The sequence below is a fragment of the Halyomorpha halys genome, unplaced genomic scaffold (genome assembly GCF_000696795.3).
Source record: "Halyomorpha halys isolate HHAL.00 unplaced genomic scaffold, Hhal_1.1 Scaffold386.1, whole genome shotgun sequence".
Lineage (NCBI taxonomy): Eukaryota > Metazoa > Arthropoda > Insecta > Hemiptera > Pentatomidae > Halyomorpha > Halyomorpha halys.
In genome coordinates, this window is record NW_027114263.1 from 571,395 (window position 1) to 581,663 (window position 10,269).

General features: G+C 29.3%; 1 protein-coding gene across 1 annotated transcript in view; it reads left to right on the plus strand.

Annotated features, from left to right (window-relative positions):
- The first annotated feature begins 185 nt into the window (after positions 1 to 185).
- The window catches only part of LOC106682048 (uncharacterized), a 32,202-nt gene continuing 22,118 nt past the window's right edge, over positions 186 to 10,269 (plus strand). Inside the window, exons 1-7 of the mRNA XM_067051480.1 lie at positions 186 to 240; positions 1,331 to 1,492; positions 2,662 to 2,845; positions 2,972 to 3,115; positions 4,177 to 4,292; positions 6,077 to 6,254; positions 8,305 to 8,430. Coding sequence (XP_066907581.1) covers positions 186 to 240; positions 1,331 to 1,492; positions 2,662 to 2,845; positions 2,972 to 3,115; positions 4,177 to 4,292; positions 6,077 to 6,254; positions 8,305 to 8,430 — 965 coding nt within the window. The remainder of the gene's footprint in view (positions 241 to 1,330; positions 1,493 to 2,661; positions 2,846 to 2,971; positions 3,116 to 4,176; positions 4,293 to 6,076; positions 6,255 to 8,304; positions 8,431 to 10,269) is intronic.

Below are 10,269 nucleotides of genomic sequence, written 5' to 3' on the forward strand. Positions count from 1 at the left end.
TCTGAATGATGACCAGAAGAACGTGGAAATGGTCTTAGTTTTCTTAAAAAGGAATGGCCTTTTAAATAAGATTTAAACCAGAAAATCTGTTATACGTAATAAAAAATACCAACAGAAGTAATTATTTAAATTTTTTTTCGAAATTATTTAAAGTGAAATAGAATTATAGAAATAAAGCACGAAACATGTGCGTTGCTCATGGCTTTACGGCCTTAAGCCCCAGACAACAACAATATGAATGTAAAAGCCAAAAAATAAAATTAAAATAAATAAGTAACTTCTTTTAGGACATACAATATGACCTCCATTGAAATGAATTTAGGAGTATATATGAAAAAGCTTTGAGCGTTTCATCCCACTGTGCGGCACTAATAACGACACCTTTGATTAATGTTATTATTGAGGACATTATAACATTTAAGTTCTGTTTAAACAATTAAATAAGCACAATTGCTATCTGTTCAATGGCCGCGTTTGAGATTATTCAGAGGTATTCATTTTTAGGACGTACCTAAAGGTATGGACTCATAATTTCCTATAAATTGACGCACAAACAGAAAAATGTATTTGATTTTTTAAAAGCCCCATAGATTGTCATGTAATTGAGACAATCTTCTGAGTTTCTCCATATTTTCTCAGAAAAAAATTGATAAATTTATTTTGCCTATGAGATTCCATTTTTGAAATGCAAACTAGTGCTCAGTTGAGAGACTGGAAAAGCAGTTAGGATGATAAATCACTAGCAGAATGTTATAAGGAATTATGGAGTTTCTCAAAGATTTGGAATAAAAATAATTGATAAGATTAATTTAGGAAGACAAAAATATCTGAAAAAGAATGGTACTGAAGATTAATATTTAAAATAGTTATAACATATACTCCCAACAATTTTAAGTTTTTATGTACTCATTAATTAAAAAATATAACGAAATATTGTGTGGATATTAATAATGAACCAGAAGTGGCAGATTTGATTAATGCTACATAATACAAAAAAAGAAAATAATACACATGTAGGAACTGAGGCAGGAACCTCTTTGAAATGTAGGCCATTTTAGAAGGATTTAAAAAAAATACATACAAGGATTTTTTTGACAATCTATAATAAAAAAATATTACTAACTTCCCAATAAATCAAGATCAATAAAATTAGCTAAACTGTTTTGGGAGGTTATATAACTGAATATTTATTTACAGATTTCATATAATTAGTTTAATCTTTCAATTACACTTATTTTATCTATGGATTTACAAATGTAACATTTTTGTATTAGTTTTCACCAGTCCTCCATCATTATTAATTAATTGTTGCATTTTACTGCTATATTAGGTCAAGTAGACCTATGGACACAAAGCGCTGAAGGCTGTAAATGTAGTTTCGACACCAGGAGAGAAGACTGTGCCTGCTGTGTTGAAGAAGGCGGTTGTCATTGTGGAGAGGCAGCACCTCATCGCTGTGCCCAGTGTGGCATTCAGCATCACTGCACCAACAGTGAGTCCTCTCAATTCATTATTTATCAAATCAATTTCTTAGGTCTTCAGAAAATTCACTTCTGAACTTGTTTTCTGAGGTACAGAACTGCAAGGTATCTGAATTCTAAAGAGCCACTTTCTACCATTCATTAGTAAAGCTCAAAAAAATAAATGAAGAAGTTCTCATTCAGGATATATTTTTCATTAACGTTGTCTAACTTTTAATTAAACTACTTTATATAAAAAACTATGGCAATTTATTGAAATTAAATCAAACATGACTCAGCATTTCAAAGTGTTGAATACCCTATCAGATCACTTATAAATAATCAGAATCTCTTGAAAAGTTGGCAAATATCAGACCAAAATTGGAGATGAAATTTGTTTTACACTCGTAAACCCAATTTCAAAATAAAACTACTATAGAAATAGTGAATAATGAATAACTGTTAGAGAATGTAACTCAGATTTATATTGGTAGAAATGAATCACAATTATTTATTAATAAAATTAGGAATTCTTTTGTTTCACCAAATCTGAAAAGTCAACTATATAAAATAGAATGGTTATTCTTATATAATTTTCAGCACGTTTGAAAAATTATAGTTTGGTATGTATTGTTTTAAAAATCCAGAAAATGCACAGTTTTTCTAAATCTCAACATTTGAAATTTTAAAGATTCTTACAAAATCTAATGATCTTTTAATAGGATTTGTATTTATCCACAGTTTGACAGAAATTGTTACCATTTTTATATAATTAAGCTTTAAAAAGTAGGAAATATATATACCAGCCATATGCTTACAGTATGGATGGCCCCCCTAGTAATTTCATATTAATATACATTCATATATATATATATTTTCTTATTGGTTAAAATGAAACCAAAGCAAATAATCGTGGGTCAATTTAAAATCATGAATGTCTTAGTATACGAAGAATGCAGGCATACCAGCTGGAAAAAAACAAACTTCTTAACTTATCCTAGTTATGACTAGTATTAAAAAATTATCACTCAGGCAACATTATTTTATTACATAGGTTATATGGTTGCTTTTATCTTTCATTAGAAGATTGTGTGGGTAAAATATATCTATCATTAAGCAACTTTTATAAATTTTAATCACTTCATTACTGACTTCAAGAAAAAAAATTATGAAATCCTTTATTTTTTTTTTTTTTTTGTAGTGTGTAACATGACAATAGATGCAAGTGTATTGGTAGCGAAATCAGGAAAAACTTTTGGCCAAATTAAGTCCCCATCTATGCAGGGGCCTACATCATGTTGGTTCACATTCATACCAGATGTCAATCATAGAATTGAAATTCAGATTTACAGATTAATTAGTATTGGAAAATTCAATGGAACTGCGTAAGTAATATGATTCAAATAATCTTACAGTATATTAAATTAATATAATTAATTCTAGGTATTTATTTGACCTTGTCAAAATTTCTAGAAGATAGGGTGATTGTTGTTACAACTCTTTTATTGCAGGTGTGAGCATGGTTTTGTGCAATTAGTTGAAGGTGTTAATCCTGTTCCAAGAAATGATCTGACACAGATATGTGGTGCAAATGAAAGGTTTCAACCTCCAGTTCTCCTGTTTAGTGATAAAGGCCCCGGAACATTAATTGTTAAGTAAGGAAATTATGAATTATACTTTCTGTACAGCAACAAAAAATTAAAATTAATATCCTGATTCTGTCTAGTCACCTATAGCCATAATAATGAAATAAAAATATATTTTTTAGCTTATTTATAGATTAAAGACAGTAAAAGCACTTTAATCTCAGCATAACAAACCTCAAGGAGGTTCGAACAAAATTCTTTATATCAAGAGACTTGTTATATTGAAGCTTATTATATAAAGTTTTGGATGGCTAAAAATTTGTCTTATTGAGATTCACACACTTATTCATAGACCTTTATATAACAAATTATATCTCTCGTCACAAAAAAAACACCCATGGCAAATATTATCACAATGGTGTTCCCAGGCTGGAGGCAATTACTATAACATAACTTACATTGGATATTTATATATTAATTATCTTGATTGAACCATAATTTTATCATAATAACATTAAGTTCACAACACTATATTTGGTTTAAATAAAAAAGTTTAAATTTATGTAAATGATTTTAATTAGAAAATAATTTTGTTATTAAAAAAAAATAAATCTAGCCATTCTCAACATTAACCTAAGAGAGGTGTAGCCTTGAGCATTTTGCTCGTATTGGAAAATAAATGTCTATATTTTCCTAGTATTCCATCAGTCTTGTTTATACTTTTGCCTACCTTCTGTTAACCCTTTTATTTTGTTATTGCTGCTTGTTTATGTTACTCCCTCTTTTACCTCCCTACCTAAACTCAATTCAGTTTTGCTCTGGCCTCCTCGCAATGATAAGACTGAGTATTTCTCTCACCACATCCAATTAGATTAAAAAAAATGTACAAATTGTCTACTATATGATAAATGCTCATGGAACACTTATTAGGGGGGAAAAAGGTGGAAATTCCTGCCAGGTTAAAATAGATCCAAATATTGTACAAACTTTGATTACAGTTATCCATAAATACATAATATCTATGACATCTTAATTAACAATTAAATTAATGATTTATACCAAATTATAATAGGCATTGTAATGTACTAAGAAGCTTACTCTTATTATTGTAATGGATTGACTTTTGACAGAATGGACGAGATCACAATCAGATCACAGATAATGGCCTATTTCAGCTTTACATCTGCCAAAGGTAATCACGGAGCTGGATTTCAGCCATTTGGAGGGAGAAAATTGGAAAACACTGGTAAGTTTTCATAACCAATAGAATTAAATATTTTAAATAATGAAAAACTCATTTGATCTGATCTAAATAAATATTTACTTACTAGATCCATACAATTCAGAATGCCTTAGTAAAATTTCAAAATGCAGGTTATAGTAAAAAATTAAGAGTAAAAGTGAACTCAAATACTTTCAGTAAAACTGTGGTACAATTATCTTCTTCAATTATAGTTTTGGGCTGTTCAAAGCCCCATTATTTAGGTCACAAACATGATTTGGTTGAAATACTTTTCTGGATGTTAGAGAAAGTTTGAAAAACCACACATCAAACAGAAAAATGCTCATTTCCCAAACAGGCCAAAATATCAATTTACAATTATTGCTCAAATTGTTGTATTCTCCTTTAGTAAAGTAGTTTTTAGTTATGGCCAAATTTTATTTCTTTTGAAAATTCCTTAAAAGTCATAGCTTGTGCATCATGATAATGCAATAAAACCATAATGTAATTTTTACTGACCAGAAAGGAGTCCCACCAGGTTTACCTTACCAATCACAGTTAACAACTTACAGTTTAACAGTACCATACACTTAAGTAGCAACTCAGTTTATTTTTTTATGGGGTGTCCACTACAAGCACCAAACTCTGGAAAGTAGTAGAACTACAGCAGAGTGATTTAGGAAATTTGAATGGTTTCATTAGAATTTCATGCTGAAAAAAATGTATTTATTCCTAATAAAACCATTAAACTATCATAAAAACAGAAATTAATGTTAAAGGATATAAAAGTTCAAGCTAAACATACTGGTTTAATATTAAAATATGTTTGTTTATTGCTCCATAATAAATATTGCCTAATAATCAATAAAAAGAAGTTTTCATAACAACAAATTATTGAAGAATATGAATAAATAATAAAGTGTAAAATACTCAATACTGCATGCTTTTAATGAAACATTAATTAATTAGGATTAAATAATATCCACCCAAGAGAAAATTAAAAAAGAATTATATGAATTGTTACATTTGATGTTGCTTGACACGATCCATTAAAGAACACACTGTAAATCTTACTCTCTGGAGTCTAAGACGATGCAATATCTACTCTTCTCTGCTCACTTATCTTGTTCATTTCCTTTAACTTGGTGAAATAAAAATAATTAGTATGTGCAAATGATGTTCTTTTGAGAAACTTAGATAAGAAATTTATACATAAAAATATGAGACCAACACTGAACATTTAGAATCTCATAAGCAATGTTTTAAAAATGATATATTATGAAAAATCTTTGACCCAGTTAAGAACAACGTTTGGGTCTATAGCATAATGAGGAGTTGGATAGCTATTGGGTTTGTACAAACCAATTGCAATTGCTAGAGCCTGGTATACTAAGATGAGCAAGACAAAAGATATGTGGTATTGCGGATCACACTAGCATTGTTCATTCAACTGACATCCCTAGGTGAAGAAAAAGTGAATGAATAAAATTTCAGTGGAAAGGTCTGGTCAATGGGCATTTAACCAGTGATTGAATAATCAACTGGCTGCCAATTAATCAAAATTTAATAAGGTGGAGAAGGTTCTAGATTGGAAATTTTAGGTAACTCTAAATCATCATATTCATGATCTGAAAAGTGATTGAATTATTTTACTTTCATTTTACTAAACTTTTTCTTTTATGCCATAGAAGAGTGGCTAAATATTTTATTCAAGCTTGGGCTTTTTCGTTTTCAAAGTTTTCTGATCTATCTATAATGATAATCATGTTGTTCTTTCTGAAAACTATTATTGAAATAATTTATTCCAGAATGTGACTGGGCATATGATGACTTACAGTGTCAAGTTGATCAAAGCCCTTGTGCACTAGGCAGCCCAGGCTTCCCAGGAGTCTATCAACCAAACAGAAGGTGTTATTATTACTTGACAACATCTTCACCTTACACATCTATAGATATCGAATTTAAAGTAGTGCACCTTCCACATGGGTAAAAAAAACAGCATAATTTTCACCTATATATATGTTTTAATTTATATAATAATTGAATATAATCAGTCTGTTCATAAAATGTTATTTTAATTCATTTACTAATGACTGTCAATAACTCAAACTTCAATTTTTTTTTTCTATTACTAAATCATTAGTAATTGTACCACTTAGCTTCATGCAGCTCAGTGATGCTCAGACTATCATCAGTAGCTTCTATCAAAACTTTCTCTTTTGCCCATAAGTGCTTAACACTAGTCTAGACGTTCTTTGTCAACAACCCCAGTGTGAGAAAGCATACATGCTGGGTTCAGAGCCATTCTGATCATTCAAAGCTGACTTTATTAATAAATTATGGCCAATCCCTGTGTCGAAGTGTCATGTCGAAGTCCACTCTCCTGTCCTAAAGGGGTTTTCTAAAGTCTTAAAAAAATAAAAAATAAACTATTGGATAACATGAATAATTTTCTTTTATTTGTCCAATGGAACAGTATTTAATACATATATATTAGTACGTCACTTAAAGAATTAAATCACCCTCCCATAACTTTATGATTAGTTGGCTTGGTTTGTTTTTCAATAGTTAATATATTTTTCTCATAATTATTACATGGAATAATGAGTTGATTAAAATTTAAATTATTAACTTTCCATGAGAAACTAAACAAAAAATCAATAAAATATATATATTATAAATAGTAATGAGTAATGATAAATAGTAATGGCTCCCCTTTCTGAAAAACTGAGTATTTGAAAATATATTATTATCTGTGATGAATGTAAATTAAAATTATAAAGCTCAAAATATACATAAAGCTAACACTTATATTCCATGAGCGTATTTAATAAAACATATGATTCTAATAATAAAAATTGTTATGGTTTCAAGCAAAATTAGGAAAATGTATGTAACTACTTCAATAGAGAAGCGAATAGATTATGTTACCATAAAACTTTTACAACTGTGAAACATTTTGAAAATTTCACTGCTGTGTGAAAATAAGTCCATATTTCATCTTTATTACCTGTATATAACTAATATATTAAAACTCCTGTATCTTTTATGCATTCTGTAGAAATATGATGTACATAGCTCTAAATATCGAAAAGCTATCTTGTATTATACTCAAAATAATTTCTTAACTTGTACTGATTAATGTTTCTCATGGAATTTGAGTTATCGAGAGTTGACTGTACTAATTTATTATAAGGTTTAAAAAAAATAAATAATAATAAGCTGGTATTTGTTTTATTAAATAACAACCATGGATAAACTTTTTTTCACTTATAAAATAAGGCTTAACATTTTAAAAAGCAATCATGGTTTTTTAACAGGTTTGGGGCTGGTAGGAAGCTTTTTGTATACTACCTCTGAGTCGGTAGATTAATTGGACCATAATTTTTTTTTAGTTCCACGATTGATTCATTATCCAATTCATGCATTTCACATAATAAATGCTATTAAATGGTTTATGGGAACAAGTTATTATTACTCAGACATTTATATCATTTGAAAATAGCATAATATCAAAAATATTTAAGAAAAAAAAAATTAATTTGCATTTAATAATAAGAGCTCTTGTATAACCACTGAATTTTAAGTAACTTATTCATTATAAGAGCTTAAGGAAAAAATTAGGAAGACTTGTATTGGTGATTTCAGGATAAATGTCTTTGAATTGAATGTGAAAATTTCAATATTATTATAGTGATAATAAGATAACTATTTATATATGCAGAAGAGAAATCTTTCCCGAGTTACTTCTTTATATATATTTTTTCATTATTAATACTAATTTCTTTTTCTACTTATAAAGTTAAATATTATAATATATTTCATGGTTTCCAAAAGATTTCTTGATTTTAATTTTACTCTTATATTCAATATAAACCAAGAGTATAACTTAAATTAATATCAGTAATTTATTTTCATAAATAAACTATGTTGCTATTCATATATGTGTGTTTTAGCAGGTTTGATCTATGATGAAATATCATAATATTACTTATAATAATACTACTTTTTTTTTTAAATCATTGTTTAATTACAGGCAATGTGAAACAGATTTTATTAAAGTTCATAATGGTTCCACTTCTTCCAGTCCGCTTATAGCAACGCTTTGTGGTAACAAAAGACAAAGAATTGTTAGTAATAATGGAATATTCATTGAATTCAGGTTAGTTACTTTAACAATTTTTTTATTTTTATTGATATTTTTGTGATTATTATAATAAAGAAACTGTAAAAGACATGATTATAGACTCCTTCATTACCAAATAATGCAAGAGTAATATGTCTATTTTATACAATTCGCCATATAGATAAATATTTATCAGTAGAGAATGGAGGTGGTCTTGAGATTGAGCCATTGTTTTTCAATGCACTGGTGACGCTGATGTGATCAATTGATGTGTGTTCACTTGTTCCAGATTTGATTAAGTTAGTATAAGAGATAGTTACTAGGATACTGCAGAGTTAGGATCTAGTATGTCACCAGAGTTCATCGATCAAGAAGGGACATACTGAGCAGATTCCTTGAGTCCCCATGGTTATTGCTAAGAGCATACAACTATGCCTGTGAAGCTCATGATTGAGCCATCACAATATACAAGTATAACCGAAATCTTGACATTATAGTTGAAGGCATAAATTAATATGGAAGTTTTGCTTTTTACCAATTCCTGTAAATTATAAAGTAGACATATTTCATATAAGTTTTTTTTTTTCATTTTAGATTAATTCAGTTCAGGGTTAGAGAAAACATATTTTAAACAACAGTGTTACAGCAGGTAGGGTTTCAAAAGAAACCATTGCTAGGCCTATTGTGAATAGTACTGAAAATAAACTGCCAAAATTTTGTATTATTGTATTTTAAATAATTCAACATAATAAATTGTACAGCATTTGAAACAAAATATACAAACTAGAAAAAAAAAGAAATGTCTTAATATTACCGTGGGTGATGGATGGGGCTCCTGCTGTCGTTAGGTTGTTGTCCTAGGTTGATGTACTCGTGGAGCTACCTCCATTGAGTCAATGAGTATTGACAAATCTATATTCACCCATCTTGTCCTCATGGAGGATGGGCCGAAAATTGTAGCTCACCTGCTGTTTCAAAGTGCCTAAGAAGACGTAGATGGCCAGACTACTGGCTAATATAACTGCTTCGAGAAGAGATGCTTGAGCTGGTGTATGAGTACAGAAACGCTAAGGTGTATTGTTTTTCCCCAGTATAAAAAAACAAAAGAGCACATCTGCTTTTACACAAAAAAAAAAATCATATGTTACATAATCACTCTTTTTAAAACCATATGTTGGCAACAACAAACAGAATTCTTTAAAGAGGTTGAAAATTGATTGGAAGTATTGCCTATTATGGCAAAAATTTAAAATTGCAGTTTATAAAGAAAAGAGTATGTTAGTGATTATCCTGTCTTCTGACTAGGTTTAAAGTGATACCGAGGAGGCTCTGTTAAATTAATAAGTTCTGACTCCAATTGAATATCTGAGGTACTCAATACCAGAAGGCCTCAACGATGTGTGTTTAATCATGTTCAGTAGCTGGTTAGGAGATGAATTGACAAGATAAATTTTATGGGTACTAGCTATAAATTTTAGCAGGATGGAAACTCCACTTTATAAGGAACCAGCTTAAGGTTGTGGAGGGAATGGCAAGTTCTACAAGAACTAGTTGTAGGTCCTTATAAAAATAAGAAAAGGTTTAGGAAGGAGGAGAGGAGGCAAAGCCAAATATAAGTCCAATATACATTTCCAAAAATATTGCTAGAATGTACTGATCCACTATGCATAATGTTTCTTACTGCCTCCTAAGGAGGTGGTTCCCTGAGGGGAAAATTTACACTTTGGTTTATCAAGTTGCACTAATTTATCCCTCTGGGGCTATTAAACATCAGCAAGAGATGCTTAGATTTTATTGGAGATAGTTAGATTTTATTGGATCAGAAGATTCTATTATAATCTTTATTAATTAAAATAATAAAGTTTATGAATACAA